We start from the raw sequence: 22,756 nt of genomic DNA, 5'->3' as shown, positions 1-22,756 counted from the left end.
CAAAGCAGAGAAAGACCCAACCGAAAAGGAGAACTATAGGCCAATCTCACTAATGAACATAGATGCAAAAATCCTTAATAAGATAATGGCAAACAGAATGCAGAAGATCATCAAGAAGATCATACACCCTGATCAAGTGGGATTCATCCCAGGGATGGTTCAATATATGAAAATCAATCAATGTAATACACTATATCAATAGAGCCAAGGACAAAAACCATGTGATCATCTCAATAGATGCAGAAAAAGCATTTGACAAAATCCAACATTCATGTATGATAAAAACCCTACAAAAAATTGGAATAGACTGTCTCTACCTCAAACTGATAGAAGCCATCTATGAAAAGCCAACAGCCAATATCATACTAAATGGTCACAAACTGAAATCCTTCACACTAAAATCAGGAACAAGACAAAGATGTCCACTATCAACACTCCTGTTCAATATAGTTTTGGAAACATTAGCCACGGCAATTAGACAAGAGAAAGAAATAAAAGGAATAAAGATAGGAAATGAAGAAGTCAAATTGTTATTATTTGCAGATGACATGATACTCTATATAGAAGACCCCAAGAACTCCACCAAAAGTCTTCTAGACTTAATAACCAAATTCAGTCAAGTAGCTGGTTCCAAGGTCAACACACAAAAATCAATAGCTTTCCTCTACACCAATGACAGACTCACTGAGAGAGAAATAGGGCAAATAATTCCTTTCACAATAGCATCCAAAAAACTGAAATACCTAGGAATCAACCTAACAAAAGAAATCAAAGACCTCTTCTCTGAAAACTATGGCACTCTGAAAAGAGAGATTGAAGATGATATCAGAAAATGGACAGACATCCCCTGCTCCTGGGTAGGAAGGATTAATATAGTGAAAATGGCCATACTTCCAAAACTGCTATATAGATTTAATGCAATTCCAATTGAGATCCCAGCAGCATACTTCATGGACCTTGAGAAAACAATCCAAAAATTCATTTGGAACAAGAAGTGACCCAGAATAGCAAAAGCAATTCTAGGTAACAGAGACATGGCAGAGAGTATCACAATCCCCAACCTGCAACTCTACTACAAAGCTACTGTGATAAAAACAGCATGGTACTGGCAAAGAAACAGACCTGAGGGCCAGTAGAACAGATTGGAAGATGCAGAAACAACGCCGACACACTCAGCCATCTCATCTTCGAAAAAGGAGCCAAACACCCTCACTGGAGGAAAGATAGCCGATTTCTTTCGTTTTTACCTATTTTTTCTGTTCTAGGGTTCCACATGACATTTTGTCATCCTATCTTCTTAGGCTCTGTTTACAAGTGACAGTTTTGAGTATTGACCAAGTATTTTGCAGGATCCCCTCCCACTGGAATTTGTCTGGTGTTTTTCTCATGATTAATCTAGAAAGACCACAGAGGTAAAGTGCCATATCTGTCACATCATATCAAAGGTACACAACATCAACATGACATATGATGGTTGATCTTGACCATCTGGCTAAGGTAGTGTTCCTCAGGTTTCTTCACTATATAGTTATGCTTTTTCCTTCCTTTCTATACATTTACTCTGAGAGGCAGGAAGTCACTGTGCACAGCCCACTCTTAATGAGCAAGGAGTTATGCTCCCTTGTTTGATTACACAGGTCGACATGAATTATCTGGAATTTTGCATAGAACAGTTGTCTCCTCCCTCCCTAATTAATTTATCCAGTCATTTATCTCAGTATGGTTCATGGATATTTATTTTGTACTTTGAATTATAATCTAATACAACTTCATTTTCTTGCTGAAATTGTTCCAATTTTGACAGTCCTTTTTAGTTCGCTCCTGTGGCCCTTTGACATCCTTCCCTTTTTCTCCTCCTCCTCCTCCTTTTTGTTTTTTTGTTTTTGTTTTTTTGGTACTGGGGATCGAACTCAGGACTTTGAACTTGCAAGGCAGGCGGCAGCGCCACTGAGCTAAATCCCCGGCCCGACTCCTCCTCCGACTCCTCCTCTTCCTCTTCACTTCCTAGTTCCAGGCTTATGTAATATATTTCCAGTCATAGAATTAACCTTTTTTCCAAGGAACTATGGTTCCTTTTGTTAAAGAATTAGACTAGAAACCAAGACCTGGCCCTAGGTTTGTTCATTGCTAATGGGGAATCATTTCTCTTAAGCCCTTTCAGCTAACACAGCAAGGAAATATATATATTTATAAAAGTACACAATTCTCTTCTGTGTGTAGCTACCTGTGTTTATATTGAACTAAACTTGAATTCTTACTGATCTCACCAACTCTAATCTATTACCACAGGAGACATCCTAGCCTTCTCCCCTTGCTTGTCTGTAACTTTTCACTCTAACAGTGAGAAACCTGGTTCCTACCATCCACTATCCATTTATTAATTATTCAGTTCCCGTGTACATATATAGCAGTAACAGAATTGCTTACCTGTACCCCATGGGAAATAACTTTATGCTTAGGTGGAGTTTCTGTTGCCTTTGAGTTTACAGGTTGTACTTAGAATCAATTTGTCAAAATCCAAACTAGCTTGCTGTGATTGTGACTGAGACTGCATCAAAATCTGTACATGAAGTTGAGAAGAACTGACATCTTAACAATATTAAGTTTTCCAATCTATGAACATTGAATATCTCTCCATTTATCTAGATCTTCCTTGATTTCTTTTATCAGGGTTTTGTAATTTTCTGTATATCAATCCTGAATATATTTTGTTAGATTTAAACCTAAATATTATATTTTTTGTGTTATTGTAAATATTGTGCTTTTAATTTCAAATTCCAATCATTCATTGCTAGTATATAGGAAGCCAATTGACCTTTGTATATTAACATTATATCCTGCAACCTTGGTATAATTGCTTATTATTTCTGGTGTTTGGAAGCATTTTGTTTTCTTTTTAAATGAAATTCAAGACCCAAATACTTAACCCCACCTCCCTATCTGCCTGTCCATTCTTTCGTCCTTACCCCTGTGTGCTCCCTACATTCCCTGTGCTCAACATAATCACCACTCTCTCAACACCGGTTCTGTTGGTCCATACCTTGCTGTTTTTACACACATGTGCCTTGTGTTCATGGGCCTGCCTGTCCCACCATCTGTGAGCAACCTGAGCCAGGTTCATATCCAGTGTCCAAACCTGCATCCCTGGTTGTGGCATGAGGTCTACTTCAGAGGAAGCACTAGTAATGTTTATTATTATTATTATTTTTTTTTATTTTTTTGTACTGGGGATCGAACTTGGGTCTTTGAACTTATGCAGCACACGGTGAAACCACTGATCTAAATCCCTGGCCTGTTTATTATTAATGACTGAAATTACTGGGCTGCATAAATTGACTTTTCTGTTTTTTGCTTTTAGAAACAATTTGTTCATTCTGCTCTCCATCCTTGTTTCTACCCTGGTGTTTTTTGAGTCCCTAGATGTAGCCTGGGGTATAAGGGATCTTAATTCCCTCTCCTCCTTTTTTCCAGAAGGGATATCTCTCATTGCAAACCTACTCTATTTGCCCATCACCTTTATAATCCTGATGTCTCCTTGTATCCATTATGGAGATCCAGGCTTGAAGTCCCAGAAGACACCTACTCTTCTGTCTTAAACAGTAGGGAATTTATTTCATCTCCTCTAATGAGATGTGTACAGTTGGGGTAGCTTAACAATATCAACTAGAACCCTCTTCTTTCTTCTGTACCAACCTCAACATATTAGCTTCTTCTTGCAGCTAACTCATTTCATGGCTACAAAATGGCTGCAGCAAATCTACACGTAACATCTTGATACAATAATGATTAGAAGGAAAAAAATGCCTTCTCTTCCTTGGGCCTCTCTTTAAAATGGAGGAAAACGATTCATAAAAACTTCTAAAATTGTTGTCACCACTCACAGACTGGGATTGTATCACCCAACAGTGCTTGAGCCAGTCACTGCTATAGGAATTGAAATCACAATTAGTTAAACCAATCAGAATCTCACCTTGTGACATAGGAGGGGAGAGTAAGTACTGAAATAACATAAGGGTTTTTTTTTAATAGAGAGAGTAAACATTGGGAAGGAAACCACCAGTCTCAGCTAAGCTTTTGTTAGGAGAATTGTTTTATACCAAATTTCAGGGAGGTTAAGTCACATAAGGTCCTGTAAATTCAGATCCAGGTCTTTCACACTCCTAAGCCTATGTGTGTACTTTCTGCTGCACGGCTGGACCCAGCATCAGAAAATAAAAGCCAGTGCTGGCTTCAGGAGCTGAGGCAATCTCCCTCCTGCCCGAGCCCGACCTTCCGTCAGGCATTTGAGCTGTTTATTAAGTTATGACTAATGGCTCTGTGAGACACCGAGGGCTGCACATTCAGACCCAGTTTTAGATTGTTAGAGAAGGTTCAGGGGATAAACATCATATTCAGATTCTGTGCCGAGAAAATTCAGCCGCAGCTCTTTGTCTTTCTGAGCACAGGGACTGGTGAGGGCTTCTGCTGGGCCTTGCTCCAGTTTAATAGAAACGAAGACTCCAAACTAAGGAGGCTGTTTTAGGAAAGTGGCCGCTAATGGGGCCCTGTGGGGCGGGGCCAGGCCTGAAAAGGGGCAGTTTGCATATTCAGTTTTACAAACAGTTGGCTTGGAGTCAGCAGTTAATGGAATGGGAATGATGTTCCTGTACCAAATCATTTCCTGAAAAAAACATTTCCAATTGCAAACATATCTCAGCCTTTCTTCTCGGGGTTGTTATGTCTCTGGGAGTGAATTAAAGAGGCAAGGCAAAGGGAGGGTTTCTGACTACAGATTTTTCATCTGAAAACATTTTTAACAATGATCTCCACATAAAAGGAGATTCCATTCACATCCACCTTCAGGAATCCTGGCTGTGAATATTGCATTTCTCGTCACACTTAAGAGATGTTTAAATACTTTTTCTATATTTGCAAATTGGTTCTGGTTGTCCAGCAATCTTGGGACAGATGCAGCTTTTCTTCTCTTACAAAATATAAGCTGGAAATGCTGCCCCAGATATGTCCACGTGCACACAGGGTTGGTCTAAAAAGCAAATGTATTTTTCCCCCTGGGCACAAGGTGAAATCCTTTCCATCCTGTAAACCACTGTGGCAAATGCTGCCTCTACACATAGCCTGTGCCGATGAAGAGTGGTCTTAACATTCTGATTATTTATTCAGCAAATATTTCTCTAGGGCACACTATGCTCAAGGTATTATTTTAATAATAGCCAGTTATAACAGCAGCATAAATTTACATAGCTCTGACCAGGTACCAGGCAGTCTTCTGAATACATAGGTTAACTCATTTAATCTTCCTAGCAACCTTAGGAGATTGGCAGTATTATCATCACTCCCATTTTGTAGATGGGGAAACTGAGGCACAAAAGGGTGGTGAATTTGCCCAGGGTCACATGGCTAGTAAGTGGCAGATCCTGGATTTGCTTCTAGGCCATCTGGCTCCTCACCACTATACCATATGGCCTCTTTGGGATCTAATAGTGAATAGAAGATAAAAAGTGCCACTCCCTCCTGTATTCAGGAGGCTGAGGCAGGAGGATCGTCACAAGTTCAAGGCCAGCCTGTACTACATAGCAAAACCCGGTCTCAAAAGACAGAAAAAAAAAAAAATACCAGTCCTCATTCAGCTTACCTTCTGGTGGGGGGAAATAGATGACAGACATAGCAATAATAATTATTTCAAATTGTGATGAGACCTACCAAGAAAATAAAACATGAAAGGGAGGCAGAAGGCTAATCAGAGGGTCATGTAAGTCACAGTACAGAGTCAGGGTTTATTCTGAGTGTGATGAAAAACCCCAGGAAAGTTGAAAGCAGGAGAACGTGTGATTCTATTTACATCTTATTCACACTGTGTCAAGTAGGTAGGGAAACACAAGAGAACGTGGTAGTGGTGGTCCAGGTGAAACATACTGAAGATCAGAACCAAGACAGTGGTCAGGCAGGAATAGAAGTGGTCTGGTCCTGGTGTAGAGGTGGAACCTAGAAAACTTGCCAATCAATTGCATGCGAAAGGTTAAGGAAAAAGGAGAACTTGATGATCCCTTGGATTTTGGGCTTGAACCTTTGTGCAACCAATAGTCCCATCTAGGAAGTAAGGGTGGGAGAGAACAGGTTTGCTTTTGTGCTGTCTGGTGGTATGAGGGTTCTGTTTTGAGACTTTTTGAGACTGAGTGCGCAGTTAAAATTCGTAAGCCTGTAATTTAGGGTCAGGTCTGGGCTGGAGTTTTAAATGTGGATGTCCTCAGCGTTTAGATAAATGGGCTTCCCTTGGACCACACCATCCACCTGAACTTCCTGTGACATGGGAAATGTTCCATACCTGCCCGGGACAGTAGGCATCAACCAAATAGAGGCCACTGAGCATTAGAAGGTGCTTGGTGCAATTAAGGAACTGAGTATCTATTTCACTGAAACTTAATCAGCACAAGTGGCTTGTGGCTACTATATAAGACAGCACAGACCTGCAGGGAGAACATAGCTAGAGGAGAGGAGGTCCTGGGCAGCCACAAGCTTTTTCCCCAGCTAGGAGCTCAGCCTTGCATTCATATTTAAGCACAACTTCCACTGCTCATTGCATGCACAATTGTGTGTCCCTGGGCATGGTGGTACATACCTGTAATCTCAGCATCTCAGGAGGCTGAGACAGAAGGATCACAAGTTCAAGGCCAGCCTGGGCAACTTAGTGAGACCCTATTTCCAAAAAAAAAAGAGTGGTATCTCTTTATGAGAAATAGCCTGGAAAAGAGAGCAATCTGCTAGACTTAGAGGAGATATTAGAAGAAATTGTAGAAGTAAAAGGAAGCAGGTATACTTAGCTAGAAAACAAATGCAGTCGTTTCCTTCCAAAATCGTTAAAGCTTTGAAGTTATCACCTATATCTTTCGGTCGTATTTTGTGGACAAGAATTCTACAGAATGCTGGAGGTCTATGAATTTGGAGATTAGAGACAGTCCCTGGGTGATGTCCCACATGACTGTCAAGGGTTTACTGTAAAGGAGTGAACACTAGTATCTGCTTTGCCCCCTCTGTTAGGCAGGATCATTCCCCATCCAGAGTGTGCTGATATGAAAGAACTCTTTGTAAGTGGCTGCCTTGTGCTTAAGAGTTCTTGCAAACCTATGCTGGCCATCAGGGAGGCCAGAGTCGATAAAAAGAAAGAAGTTAAATGGAAAGATGGGTCGTTGCTTTTATTAAGGTTGGTGGCAGCTGCCATATTAGCTCCTTAAGAACCTCTTGGTGACCAACACCTTCAGCAAAAGTGGTCTTTTGGTGCTTAATTGATGAAAAGTAAGGGGCTGTGAGTTGGCTCTCAGGAGGAGTAATCCAAGGTCAGCACTCAGCTAGTGCCCATCTCACAGCAGGGTGGGTGGTGGGGCTTTTCTACCAGGGCTCCTTGGGGGTGGGTGCTTGTGGAAGAGTAGGCTGCCCAGTCTTGAGTGGTCATTGACCCTTTGCAACGTTTCTTGAAGAAAATGGAATTGTAAATTTCTAGGATTTGAAAAGTGCACACTGGTCATCCAGGGGGACTCTGCATTTTCAGCAGAGGAAACACTGGAGATGTGAGCTCACCTGGCCCCAGGTCCCACAACCCTGAGAGCTCACGGGCCTGCACCAGAGCCCAGGGAAGGGCCGGGACGGAGGTGTCCTGATGCAGTCCCTGGCCTAGGGGCTGGAGAAGCCAGGACAGATGTGAACTGAGGGTGGCAAAGCTCGCCTTCAACCCAGCCTGAACTCAGTGACCTCGTTCATCCAGTCAGGAAGCAGTCACTGGGTGCCCACCATGTACCAGTGAGCCCACCTCACTTCTGTTCATCCCAAAGTCTTTTCCGAGAGGAGGCAGATTTCTGTACTGGCAAGATTTCCATATATATATACACTTTTTTTTTTTTCCTGTACTGGGGATTAGTGTACCCAGGGCCTTGGCATGGAACCTCATCCCCAGGGCATATTTTTGAGACTGGGTCTTTACCAAGTCACTGAATTCCCAGGCTGGGCTCGAACTTGAGCCCCTTCTGCCACTGGCTCCCAGAGTGCTGGAGTTACAGGCCTGTGCCACTAGGCCCAGGAAGACCTTCCCATTTCTTAGGAAAGCCAGGGAGATGACAGGCAGAAGAGGTAAGATTAAGAGAATAATTAGATCCTTTTAGCAAGGAGAAGCCACGAATCGATGGCAGGCTGAGTAACAGCTGTAATCTAACCTTGATGGGACTTTTCCTCGATATCAATATCAAATACGTGTGCTGCCCAGATCCAAGCCCCCCCCCCCCCACGCCATGGTCTGTCGGCTGAAAATGACCAGCTCTTCCTTGCCTTTCAGTCTCAGAGCTTCAGGAGGAGGGCATGAATGCCATCAACCTGCCCCTCAGCCCCATCCCCTTCGAGCTGGACCCTGAGGACACCATGCTGGGTAATTGCCTCTCGCCCCTTTGCATGAGCTCAATGCCTCTCTGCACATCCATGCTACTCAATGCTTTTTCTTTTTAAAGAGGAGAATGAAGTGCGGACGATGGTAGATCCAAACTCACGCAGCGACCCCAAACTCCAAGAACTGATGAAGGTAAGAAGCTGGGAGAGGCTTCCTGGCCCTCCCCCTCAGCAGGTGTCCATGGAGCAGCTGTTTTATGCAGTCACAGCAGTGTCGCCCTCATTCAGGCCCTCTGACCTGACAAATGCCTCATGCAGAATGTTGGTCTTACCATCCAAGAAGTCAGGACCAAGGAGCTCACCCTGGCCAGGATCTGAGCGTTCACAACATCCTTTACTGCTTTTCTCAAGGACCCTCGAAAGCACCCTACGAAGTAGTATCACCCGCATTTTCCAGATCAGGACAGTCAGTCTTCTTAGAGGAGGTGGATAAATATCCCTTCTATCTGTTTCCTGCCTACGTCTCTGCCTTACCCTAGAGTGCAAGGAGGTAGCAGAAAGAAGGTGGCCAGGGCTGGAGGCCATGCAACTCTGTACGCTGGGCCCTAATCTGAGTCCATGGGTAGGCTGGCTTGTGCATGTGGGACATCTGGCCCCTCTGATGTCACCAGTGCTGCACCCACAGATGGCTGCTCTGGTCCACTGGGACCCTGAGCCTCTCCCTGGGGACAGCTGTGGGTTGAGGCTCTACCTGCCATTGTGCCTCTCCAGGGTGTTGGGCCACAGTGAGCGGGGGCACCGGACAGGGTCTAGCCCCGTGCTAGAAGGGGCTGTGCTGCTCACTGCCTAGGAGACCTCGGAGCAGGGAGACCTGTCAGCGTGAGTTCTGACCGGCTCAGCTGGTCTCCCCAACCAGACCTGCACCTGGGCTCAGTTCCACAGAGGAGATTGGAGATGCACATTGCTGCAGGAACGCCTGAGCCCTCAGGTGTTGTCCAAGGCCATAGCATCACTCTGCAGGTGACTACCTCACTGCCAGGGAGAGCTTTGATTTTTCCATATCTAGGCTGCTTTTCCCTTTTAAACACTATCATCGGGGTTAGCTCCTAGTGTTTACAGAATCTTCTCCAATGAGATGAGGGCCCCTCCACCTTCCCTTAGCACCACGGACTCCTCAACCCTGAGAAGGGTTGACTGTTTCACTCCCCAACAGACCTCTCCAGGACAGATGGGGAATTACTGTGTTGGATACAGGCTGTGCCTGGTGCTCAGTAATTACCACCATCAGCTCCTAGGGAGAGGGAACTGTTGTGTCAGGGTTGTGTTGGGGATCACCCAACTGGGTAGTGATCGGAACTCAACCCTTTATGCATAAAACTGGATTATTTGTGCTGTAGTTTAGATCTGAGGTGTCCCCCTAAAACCTCATGGGCTCAGAGGTGAGACCTTCGGAAGGTGACTGGATTATGGGGGTGGTGTGGCTGACTTACTGTTGGGAGGTGGGGTCTGGAAGAGGCAGATCACTGGGGGCGTGACCTGGAAGAGTGTATGTCCCTTCCTGGCTCCTCCCTGTGCTGTCTGCTTCCTGGTTGCCATGAAGTGAGCAGCTGTCCTCCCCCAACCCCTCTGCCATGTCATCCTGCCTTGGAGCCGGCCAACTATGCACTGAAACATGAGCTAAAATCAACCTCTCCTCCTTTAAGTTATGGGTGTTGGTACTGTGTATCAGTAATAAGGAAAGCGACTGAGACGATTTGATTATATATAAATACTGTCTTAGTTAAAAAAAAAAAAGGAAAATTACAAGACAAAGCAGTGTACACCCTTGTTTCCTTACCTGAAAAACAGAGCTGGTGCCACATGCCTCCCGAGGGTGTTGTGTGTGTTAATGAAATGGAATATCAAATGCAGTGCCTCCACTCAGTGCCTGGCACATGCAGGCCTCGGCTAGTGACAGCTGCTGAGGACCAGGAGACACACACTCTTGAGCTGGCAGACCAGGGACCTTCTGCTCTCTCTAGCTGTGAGCTCTGTGACCTTGGGCAAGCCTGTTTCCTTCCATTTGTCCAGCCCTCCCGAGGATGGGGGTTATAGCAGCCACCTCACCCACTGTCCTCATGGGAGCGTGCTTTATATGTGAATCAGATCTGGTTTTAATCAAGTTACTTGGTAATTCTTTTCTACCACCTAACATGGAAGATACTCTCATTGTGTTTTAGAGATAGGAAGCAGAGGCTCAGGAAGGTAGCTAGATCATCGATCTACACAGACACGAGTTCATAGATGACAGAGTGCTGCATCTCTAGATGAGAAATGGGTGCACCCACCATAGTTCACAGGGGAGTGGACACACATTCATAGATGCCAGAGGAGCACACACACACTCATCAATGACAGTGACACCCAAACCGGTAGGTAGAGCTTGGATTTCAACCCATTTGTGTAGCACCAGAGCCCACCTGCGCTGAGAGTGTTGCTCGCTGTTAGGGAAAGAGCGATGGGGCCAGAAGAGATCAGCAGAGACCCCTGGAGGGCTGACACCCGCAAACACACAGGGCCTCCAGACTCGCACTGTCACCTGCCTGCCTGTGGCACTGGGGCCCATGAGTCACTCTGCTGTCTTGAAAGAACAGTTCATTTAGACCTTAGTTGTCTAGGATACAAAAGCTGGTCTGTATGAAAATACCCCATGACTCTTCTCTTATTCTTTCTCTGGAGGTATTAATTGACTGGATCAATGATGTGCTGGTTGGAGAGAGAATCATTGTGAAAGACCTGGCTGAAGATTTATACGATGGACAAGTCCTGCAGAAGCTCTTCGGTAGGAGTGTGTTGAGCGTGGCATGGATGGTCACTGGGTCCCGGTGAGGTGGGTGCTGTGCTCACCTGGAGGGGGCAGAGTAGTGGGACCTTTGGGATCTGTTTTACATGGAGGAGCTGCAGAGTGAGTCTGATGACCAGCTGGGCCCATGCCCCTTAGGAGTTCAGGGTCATCTGCCGGGTAAATGAAAAGAGCCCACTGTATAGCTGGAAAACAGGGCTCCCCCAGTCTGGACACTTATGCAGTTGTGGCCTCTCTAGGTGTATTTACATGTGGGGTATGTGCATCCTGTGATCCATGGCTATGTGTGCACAGCCCTCTGCTGCCTGTGGACTATGTGAGTGTTTATATTCCTCTGTGATCTGTAGACACGTATGTATGTGTTCTTCTGTGATGAGTGTGTATGGCTCTGTGACTTATGGACACATGTATGTATGTGTCCCTCTGCGATTTATGGTCCTGTGTCTGTGGCTAAGTGTGCATGTCTGTCCCTCTGATTTATGGACCTGTGTGTATATGTTCCTGTGATCTGTGGACGTGTATGTGTGTGTCCTTCTGTGACCTAGGGATGTGTTTCTGTGTCATCTGTGGACCTGTGTGTGTGTCCCTCTGGGCTGGATGACAGTATGTTTGAGTATGTACCTCTATGCATGCAAGTGTGTACCCTTGTGTTGCTTCACAGTAACAAAACGTAAGGACAAATCCATCTTGAATGAAGGGGTTTCCTCGCTGCTCCTCCTTTGATCTCTGCCCCAGACTTCCCCCTGCAGACCCATACTCCAAGTCTGAGCTGCCCACTAGCCACCTCCCTCTGGATGCCCCTAGACTGAGTTCATCCACTCCTCCAAAGGTGCTTCTTCCCTCTCCATGACAGTCTGTCTCATGGATCATGTGTCCCAAGGCCCCTTTCTTCTTCCTCAAAAATCTCTCCTCAATCCATCCTTGTTGGCAGTTTCACTTGTCTGCTTTGCTTTTGTCCCAGCTGTTGAAAGCTTCTCAACTTTGCCTCCCATCTCACCTCTTCTGTTCTGTTGCCTCTGCCCCTAGCTGAGGAATCTTCCATATCACAAGTCGAGTCTTGCCAGTCCTATCTGAGAACTGTCAGAGACTCCCCTCCCAGACCCCTTAGCATAACATTCAGAATGTCTCACCATTCTAACTCCAGCTGTCTGCACCCTCAGCTCCAGCAATGTATGGAAAGTTCTCAGAACTGCCTGACACCTGGTAAATGCCGATAAATGCCTGGAACCACTGTTGTTGGTTTTATTATTTTTATGTCCTCCATTGCTACATTATTACATACACCATGCATATTCATACCCTGATACTCTCACCATGCTCATCCTCCTTTATCTATGGGTGAAAATCATTACTGCTTATCCTTCCAATTTTACGTGCTCACTTTTAAACCCAGTACAGTCACATCTAGAAGAGATGGTCAAATAATTTGCTATGTTCATCATCCCCATATACATATCTGAGGGAACACACCCGCCCGTACATGTGCATACATACACACATATATACAGGTTGAGCATCTCTAATATGGAAATCCAAAACTTTTTGAATGCTGACACCACAAGTGGAAAATTCCACACACCTGATCCTATGTGATGACTTATAGGGGCACCAAAACTGTTGTTTAAAACTCCCTTCAGGCTGTGTATAAGTATCACAGATGTATGGGAACCATAAATGAATTCTATGTTGAGACTTGAATCCCATCCTTAAAGTATCTCATTATGTATAGGCAGATATTCCCAAATCTGGAAAATACCAGATTTTTCTGGTCCCACACATTTTGGATAAGGAATACTTGACCTGTACAAGTACAAATCTATACACACACACACTCACACGTTTAGTACATATACATTCCTTACTCTAAGACTTTCCAAGTCACTTATAGCTATTTATATAAATACACGTGGGCTCCTCAAGGTGAAGAACCCCATCTTATTTATTTATCCAGGCTTCTCCAGCACTAAATCAATGTATATTAAATGAGTGAGTGAATGGCTAATATAAAATCTAGTAATTTCTAGGAAGCTAAACTGATGTGGTACTCAAACATCAATATTAATGAGTGTTAATATTTAAACGTTGTACACTCCAACTGAATACAGAACAGAAATGAAAAAGCTTTGGCACGTGGAGGTGTGAGAAGCCGTGGGCCTCATTGAGCATCCCCCCCAGCAATACAACTGTTAACCACTCCAGCAAACTTACAGTTAGGATCTGAAACTGTCGTGACATGTTCCGTGCTAGGCTTTCCAAGCAAGGGAAGCTCGAGGCCCCGGAGTAATGGAGCATGGCGGTCGTGGAGTCCTGCAGCCTCCAGGAATGGTGACAGAACAGCCCCATATCTCCCCTGTGTGGTGCCCAATTGGGCATCACCTGGGATCAGATTAAGGTTATTTCAGACTTCAGCTTTTATGTCAAAAAGGCGATTCACTACAGAGGTTGTATGTCTTCTGTGAACTTAAACTTGAACCTGTAAGGGTGTAAGGATGGACACACACATGTAGGTGGGTCACCCAGGAAGAAACAAAACAGTTTGCAGTCAAAAGGACATATTAGGAGCTCCTGGGAAGGATCAGCCTGGAGAGAGCTTTGCGCAGCCTCTGTGACCTTGAGCCCCCTCCAGCTATTCTATCATCTTCCCTCTTCTGTACCCAGGCTACTCAAAGAGCGTTTAGCATTCCCTGTATCTGCCTTATCTTTCCACTGACTTTTCCTGCCTAGATCATCAGTACCAATGCAGACTTCCTCTTCGGGTGGCACCTTCCCCAGCCAGGTGGTCTGTGGGCCTCATCCTGTTCTAGTTCCTTCTCCTCCGCCTCTGACACCCGCTTTTCTGTCTTCTCCATGTGCTCTTCCTCTTTCCGTCATCATTGAGTTTTCCCAATTTCCATCTCAGCCCTCTTCTTTTTCTTTCATACCTGCTTCCTGGGTGATGCCATCCCCAATGGTGACACCATGGGTTTGAGCCATCACCTCTACAATAGTCACTCTCAGGTCTCTACCTCAGGAAACGCAAGGTTATTGTTTAAGTGCCTTCCAGACATCCCCATCTGGATGCCCCGCAGCCCCTGGTAACCAACCTGCCCCAAACTGGCCTGTGTGTCTTCCTCCTTCCCACCTCATCCATTCTGCTTCCCACTTCATTGACTGGTATTACCACCTCAGAGCCACTTGCTCCAGTGGGAAACCTAGGAGTCTTCCTGAATTGCTCCCTCTCCTTCATTCCTCCTATTGTCAGTCAAAAGTTGTGACAACTGTACTCCTATGTAAAGTGCATCAAAGCCACCCCATCAGTGCATAAAACCCATAAAAAGATACCTGGAACTTTAAGTGCTGGGTAGGATTTGTTGTTACCATTATTCTCCAGCCCTGCTGTGACCCCCATAGTTCAGAACTTCTCATTTTTCTTAGCTCCTTTAGCTCCAAAATCCTTTTCTCTATATTATTCTGCTCCCTGCCTTGGTAATACTGGGAAGATCTTCCAGACTGTGGCCCCAGTATCAAGACTAAGGAATTAACCTTACAACAATGCTTAACCACATCTCAGACTTCATTCAGAGTTCACCAGCCTTTAATGTGATTTCTTTTTTTGTTTTGTTTTGTTCTAGGATCTAATCCAGGATCTCACATTGCATTTGTCCTCAAATTTTCTCTCAATTCACAACAGTTCCTTAATCTTCCCATGTCTTTCATGAGGGTGGTACTTCTGAAGAGTGCTGGTCAGTTATTTTGTAGACTGGCCCTCAGTCTGGACTTGGCTGATGTTCTCAGGACTAGATTAAGGTTGTGCATTTCGGGGAGGAATCCCACAGAATTGAAATTTCCTTCTCTGTGCATCGTATCCAGAACTACAGGTTGAGGGTTTTTCCTGTATAGCAGGAAATAGAAACCTCCAAACTGTACCCCTGTGGTGGCAGAGGACAGAGTCTCAGGCTGGAGGCAGGAACAGGCACTGTGCCTGGAACTGGCTCCAGGTGAATGCAGGGGGGCCGGGAAGCACTGAGAAGGGGTATCAACACTATCCAGAGGGACCAAGGGTACAACAGCTTCTGCTATGGCAACCGCTTCTCCTGACATGGCGTTCATGGTTGTTGCCAGGGAGACACCAGATGTTGGCCTACTTCTTTATGACACTCATCCTATCATGTCATGGGAACAGCTCTAGCCCTTTCTACACCTCAGAGCAAGAGCCCTCGAAAGCCCAAAATGAGGAAGTGCCCCCTCCCCCATGTCAAAGATTCACCTCCATTCTTGTCCCTGGATTACTCACTTCTGGGGTGACTGATGTAGGTAACATCTACAGTTCCTCCAGAGGCTACTGTTGCCCCATGGTGCCTACAAGAAAGTCACAGAATCTTCCAAAGTTGGGACACATTTCCAAGCATCTCAGTGATGCTTCCCTATCCATGATGACCTGTTAGATTTGTATCCCTAAGACTTAGGCGGAAAATGTCCTCACAGCATAATTACTAAGCCCATTTGAACATGAGGCACTGCCTTTTCCTTATCGAGGTGTCCTGACTTGGAATGGCTGTGAGTTTCTTTATAATGCATTTTATTTGACTGAGCCTTATCTTTTAGCATGTGCATGTACTGGGAACAGACAAGGCCTGTTTTGAGGGGTGAGAGTGCTGAGGTTACAGTGTTCTTCCTTCTGAGTTGCATAGTAACATGACTGAAACAGGGCATCCCGGGCCATGAGACCAAGAAGGACCCCTTAGTCCTAAATATCTATAGAAGGGTTGTTTTGTGTTGTGTGTGTATGTGTGGTTCTCCTTTTCCCGGATGTACTCTATAGAGTGAATTTTACACTGATCTTAACCTAACCAAGTAAGATTCACTAAGTAAAAATCATTTGGTTTACCATATGCTAACTGCTGGGTTTAGGGATCTAAAAGTAAATATGACATTGTGCTGTATTCAGGTTCCTCACAGTGTGGTAGTACAAAGGGCTATGGGATATTGAGTAGGTGTTTAGGAAAGGCTTCATGAAAGAGGGGCATTTTGAATGGAGCCCTACAGAAGGAGCAGAATTTCAATCAGATAAGGAAAAGGGAGCACATCCTAGCCAGCAATAACAAAGAATTCCTGGAAGCCCCAGTTGACTTTGCTGTGAGTAGAGGGAGAATGCTGTAGAAACAAAGAGCAAGTAGCTGGGTGGCCATCAGCATTGGTTGAGTGGGATGTGTAGCTAACAAAGAAGCTGAAATCCTGTGCTGAGATCTTGGCTTCTAACATTATCTCAAATAACAGGAACCAGAGCATCTTTTAAAATGTCTCATTTTAGGACTGGGGCTACAAATATAAAAAATGAGCACTAAAACGAAAGAAGAGGAGGAGGGGGGGGGGAGGGGGAGAAAGAGGAGGACCAAAACCAAAAGGCACATATATAGATGGATCTATGTGGTAAAAACATCTAAGACCAACCTGAAAGAGCTACCAATGGCCAGGGCTAGTATCAGCGGGGAAGAGCAATAATATCAGCGTGTAACCCAAAGTCTAAAATAAATACCCTTCTGCCATGCAGGCTGAACTTGATTCATCTGTAGGAAAATGAAGGCACTTTGAGACCATGGTATTAAGTTAAATAAATCAGACACAGACACCTAAATAATGCATAGTTCCTTTTATGAGAGAAACCCAAAATATAAATAAAGAGCAAAATAAAAGATAAATAATAGGAAGTAGGGAGATAGATCTTTCTCAAATGGGAAGGGGATGAGAAAAGAATTAAGATGTGTTGTGTACATGTACCAACTCCCCACAGAGAATGTAAACATTATGTACTGCAAACATGTACTAATAAAAAATAAAAACTATAAAAATAAAATGAATACCTAAAAAATAAAAAATAAAAAAAATAAAATGAATACCCTCAAGTCCCTCCTGATATAAATAACTGAGTAAATGAATAAATGGGAACAAAAAGACAAGTTCCTCATAAAAGCATTCTAAATGGTTTCCATAGATGCAGCCCCACTAAGGAGACAGAGGTTAACCCTCTACCACTCGAGGCAGCTGAGTTTAGTGAGTGGGTCCCAGTGATTGGGGAGCGGAAGGCAGTGACGGAAGGGCACTCCACCTCTGTGGGCCTCCTCCCCCAAACCCAAAGCCCATCTCTCCATGAGAAAGATGCAGGGAAAAGCCAGCACTCCTCAAAACGGTCAAGGTCACAAAAACTAACGAAAGACTATCATCAAACACAGGAACCAAAGGAGACATGGAGGATACACGTGGCATCCTGGACAGATGCTCAGGAGAAACTAGAGAGATCTGAATAAAGCAGGCAGCGATGTTGACATCATCAGAACAGTGATTGAACAGTCAGAATCTGAGGTCGGGGCAGGCCAGAACCATCTGCACTATCTTTGCAACGTTTCTGTAAATCTGAGAACTGTTCCAAAATGAAAGTTGATGTCAAGGGCCGGGGATTTAACTCAGTGGTTTTGCTGCCTGCTGCTCAAGCTCAAGGACCTGAGTTCGATCCCCAGTACCTTAAAAAAAAAAAGTTGATGTCAAATAAAGGGGATGTGGCCCATCTTATAGAGGACCTTGAGCTAAGACTTCATAACTGCTGATGACTCACAAGCAAAGCAATGTGGCTGGAAAGATAAGCTGGGATAGTAGGGGGGCTGTGTAGAGAGTGGCACTGGGGGAAACACCAGCAAGGAGCATCCTTCCAGGATGCTGGACTACAGGAGTAGCAGAGTGGATAAGGACATCTTTAAGAGGGCCTAGGGATACAGGGCATGAGCAGCTAGAGAGAGCCAGCTATCTCTACCTGGGGTGTGCCGAGTGAGGGTGACTCTGTGAACCCCAGGAAAAGCAGCATCTTGAAGTTTGGCCACATTACCTTTGAGAGTTGCTTCCCATGCTTAAAAATGCTTGGGCTGAAATAGCAGCTTGCTAAAATTGAGACAGGAATAAAGACAAAGTAAATCTGATTTCCAGTCTTGGTTTCATCACTAGCACTTTCTCTGCAGCTCATGTCACTCTTCTGAAAAATCAGGAAGATAACCTATAAAACCTCTAGACCTGAGCTCCTCAATTCAATAACCACTAGCTGTGTGAAGATGTTAAAAGCTAATTAAAATTTTTAAAATCTAGCTTGGTATGGTGGCACTTATAATCCCAGCACTTGGGAGGCTGAGGCAGGAGGATTACCATGAGTTTGAAGACAGCCTGAACTACATAGTGAGACCTTGTCTCAAAAAAAAAGAAAAAAAGATACACTATACATGAAAATCTATTTATTCCACCACACTGGCTACATTCCAAGTTCCAGTGGATACATATGGCTTGTGGCTGCCGTATTGAACAGTGAAGACATGAATATTTATTTCCCTCATAGCCAGAAGTTCTGTTGGGCAGTATGACACCAAAGTTCCTGCTATAATTATTATTGATTCTAGGATTGCTGATGATGACACATAACTATTGTTCTTAAATTGGAAGAGGCATTTTCTCATATCCGAAAAACTCAAGTCCCAGATGAAAGCTTATTATTCTTCCTTTCTCAATAAATAGTAGAAAAGCTCTTTAAAATGCCTTACTAAGTTAAAAAAGCATGGTGAAAGCCATATGTAGGCTGTGTGTGTGTGACATATTGTGTATTCATGGAATATCTGGTAATAATCTGCATGGAAAGGGACTAGGAAAGTTGGGGTTTCAATAGAGAGGAATAGACAGTTACAGCTTGATTTTTTCCATGTTAGATATTATCAAACATAAGTGGTTGAGTACATATAAATTTCAGAGTAAAACTGATTCAGTTTTACTGAATTTTTACTGAATTCAAAAACTGATTCAGTTTTACTGAATTTGGTGATACCAAATAATATTTGATACATTTCTAACAGCCACCCCAAGTGAAACAGGAAGAAAAGGAAACTACCTACATGTGATAAAGACCATTAAAATCTAATAGTGAACATAGTAAATAGTTGAATAGCAAAGACATGATATTAGGAACAGGTCAGAAATACTGGCTGTTAGCACTATTGTGTTTCAGAGGTTCTAGTAATGTAATAAGCTACAAAAATCAGTTTATATCTTCAGAATTGTGGATGCTTAGTTTCTCATATCTTCTTGGTACAGCACATTTTAAAAATCTAGATAAACTTTTAAAAGCTAAATTTTGTATGGCATGGATAAACTGCTGTAAAAGAAGAAAATTTTTCTGATTCCAAAAACAGCATGAAAGTGTAAATCCAGTGGGATAAGAGCAAATTCCTAATGATTTTCAGCCTGAGGTTTAATGGGGTTCACATACAGGGTCAAGAAAAGAAGCCTGAGTAGGGTCTGATCAGGAAAATGATTGGATCAGAGACCAGTGAATGAAGCTAGAGTCTTTGAAGGGCAAATATTTCAGTAGGTAAACTAGAAAACTTTGTTGCACAGAGAGAGGCAATAAAAATAAATGTCTGTCTCAGACTTGGATGTAAATGAAACAAAAAAAGAAAAGAAAAAGTCTGCCCTGATCATTCATTATCAGAAGTCTGTACTAACACAGATTTAGTGCTAGGATTCACACTACTTTAATAAGCTTGAAAAGCCCTAAGATAAAAATTTGGTTAAAAGTTGTCCCCAGTTACTAGAATGAACACTAAACCCAGGCCACAAAGAACTCCCAGAGATAAAATTCCAAGGAAAATAAGCTCAAAATCAGAAATCACGAAATCATGAGCAACAGGATACCATGAGTATTGTCAACAGGAACAGTGAACCATAGATTTAACCCTCAAATATTGTAAATATTATGAACTGCACAGTTATGGAATGTAAAATAAACACGTTTAATTTGTCAAAATGTTTTAAGAAGTTATGGAAAGGATGATAAAAGAAAAAGAAACTGTCAAAACTGGACAGGTAGATGTAATGAAATTAAAAACAATAGAATAAAGCTGAAGGAATTAATAACCTGGAAGAAATCATCTAGACTGTACTTAGATGATAGGCTAAAGAACAAGAAAGAGAATTTAAGAACATAGAAGATATTCTAAGAAGGTCCAACATATGGCTAATTGGAATTCTAGAAGGAAAAAAGGAATAGAGTATCCTAATATTAAAGCCACAATAAAAGAATGTTCTAATATTGATGAAATATATGAATTCTCAAATTCAGGATGCTCAGTGAACTCCACATAGAATAGTGAGAATCTATACCTATACATTTCACATGAAAACTAAGAGAACTGAAAACAAAGAAATGATTCAAAGTAGTTAGAAAAGATAGCTTTCAGAAACAATAAAAACAATAAAAACAATAAAAGACAAAGGATATTGAAATGATTATCTTCAAAATGCCTAAAAATTATCAACTTAAAATTTATACCCAGCAAAAAACTATGCCTTGAAAAGTAAGAAGAAAATAAAGTCATTGTTATCAAACAGAAACGTAGAGGGTTTACTACCAACAGACCTTCATAAAAGGAATTTCTAGGGTCTACAGTAGGAAGAAGAAAAGTGAAAACAAAAGAAACATGTAGAATGCAATTAAAAATAGGAAAGATCATCTAGTAGGTAGATAAAAGCCATAAATGAATGAAAAGAATCACAGTAATGTCTAATATGTTAATTTTTTTAAATGAAGATAGACATGATGGTATGTGCCTATAATCCCAGCACTCTGGGGTCTGAGGCAGGAGGATCCCTGCAAGTATAAGGCATTGTGAGTTCGAGGCCAGCCTGAAGTACATATAGACCCTATCTCAAAAAAAAAAGAAAAAAGAAAGTAGAATCAGAATCCCACACAACTATAGCACATAAGTGAGGAAATACATGATTATAGTCAAAGTGACCTGAGGTCATCGTGATGTTTAGTAAGTAGATGAAAATAGTAATTAAGGAAGACACCAAATCACCCTGCTGCAGACAGGCAGCCACCTGGTTCCACACTACAAAGACGCAGAGGACACCAGACCACCACACCAAGGTACTGAGTCCCACTGTTCCCGGCCCAGAGGTAGGGGCTTCTGAGCCGTCATCCCACTGCTCCTGGTCCAGAGGAAGGGGCTTCCTGGTCACCATCCCTCCCGCTGCTCCCAGCCTAGAGGAAAGGGCTTTTGGACCACCTTCTGTCCCACTGCTCCTGGCCCAGAGGAAGGGGCTTCCAGGCCACCATCCCTCCCACCGCTCCTGGCCCAGAGGTAGGGGCTTCTGAGCTGCTCTCCCACTGCTCCTGGTCCAGAGGAAGGGGCTTCCTGGCCACCATCCCTCCCACTGCTCCCAGCCCACAGGAAAGGGCTTTTGGGTCACCATCCCTACTGCTGCTCCCAGCCCTGTCCCACCTCACCCAGCTCAGAGGAGGTAATCCATGCAGGCGCGAACAGCCCCCTGCCCCAGTCAAAATGAGAAAACACGTAAATAAGTCTCAAAACCAGACTTCCAGATCACCTACAGCAACCTCAAAGGGAAATGAGATGGAACACTCTGATACTCAACCACCTGGACCCACTGAACTAGCAACAAAAGGGGATCTGAAAAAAATGAAATCAGAAATAATTTCTCAGATAACAGGAGAAATTGTGCCCCTAGTGCAAGACATGATTAATCTAGAGAGGAGCTCAGGAACATGATGGAATCCCAACATAAGAAACAAATGGAATCCATAAAACAGATGCAAATAGATTTCCAGGACATGAAAAACTCCATTGAAAGTCTACATAGCAGAATGAGCCAATGTGAGGACAGAATTTCAGATATAGAAGATAAGATTACAATTAGTGACCAGGAAAAGAAAAATTGCTTCCAAATTATAAAGGAACATGAGAAATCAATCCAGCAGCTGCTAGATGATGCAAAGAAGAATAACATAAGACTGATTGGGCTCAATGAAGAAACAGGAGAGAGTGCAGATGACATAAAAAATCTCTTCACAGAAATAATGGCAGAAAACTTCCCAAGCAAGGGAAAAGAGCTTGACATACAGATAAGTGAGGCATATAGGACTCCAAATAGCCTTGATCAAAAAAACTCTACACATAGGCATATAAATGTTAAGATTCTAGAAACACAACAGAAGAACAAAGTTCTCCAAGCAGTGAGAGAAAAGAAACAAATCACATACAAAGGAAAGCCCATCAGAATCACAGCAGACTTCTCAACGCAAACCATCAAGGCAAGAAGAGCTTGGAGTGACACATTCCAAGCCCTAAAAGAAAACAGCCTCCAATCCAGATTGATGTACCCTGCAAAATTATCTTTCAAAAAGGATGGAGAAATAAGATACTTTCATGACAAAGAGCACCTGAGGAACTTTGTGAATACCAAACCAGCACTCCAAAGAATTTTACACAATATCCTAGGAACAGACATTGAGGATCACAACTCCAGGAAGCAAAGCAGAATGAACCCATCTGGCATGACAAGAATTAAATGTAAAAGAGGAGAACGCAACAAAAAGAAAAAGTCATGGCAATGACAAGTCAATACGTTTCAGTTATAACCATCAAGGTTAATGGTCTCAATTCACCAATCAAAAGAAATAGACTGGCAGAATGGGTCAAGAAGCAAAATCCAACAATATGCTGCATACAAGAAACA

General features: G+C 43.3%; 1 protein-coding gene across 2 annotated transcripts in view; it reads left to right on the top strand.

The window, feature by feature from the left end:
• Parva (parvin alpha) overlaps positions 1 to 22,756 on the top strand; it is a 154,007-nt gene that overhangs the window by 93,276 nt on the left and 37,975 nt on the right. For both annotated transcript variants that reach the window (XM_004851438.4, XM_004851437.4), the window contains exons 2-4: positions 8,321 to 8,410; positions 8,490 to 8,560; positions 11,086 to 11,188. In XM_004851438.4, coding sequence (XP_004851495.2) covers positions 8,321 to 8,410; positions 8,490 to 8,560; positions 11,086 to 11,188 — 264 coding nt within the window. The remainder of the gene's footprint in view (positions 1 to 8,320; positions 8,411 to 8,489; positions 8,561 to 11,085; positions 11,189 to 22,756) is intronic.

Source organism: Heterocephalus glaber, unplaced genomic scaffold, assembly GCF_053883595.1.
Source record: "Heterocephalus glaber isolate CG9 unplaced genomic scaffold, H.glaber_assembly_v1.0 deba00001428, whole genome shotgun sequence".
Taxonomy (NCBI): Eukaryota; Metazoa; Chordata; class Mammalia; order Rodentia; family Bathyergidae; genus Heterocephalus; species Heterocephalus glaber.
This window is presented reverse-complemented; position numbering and strand designations above follow the sequence as displayed.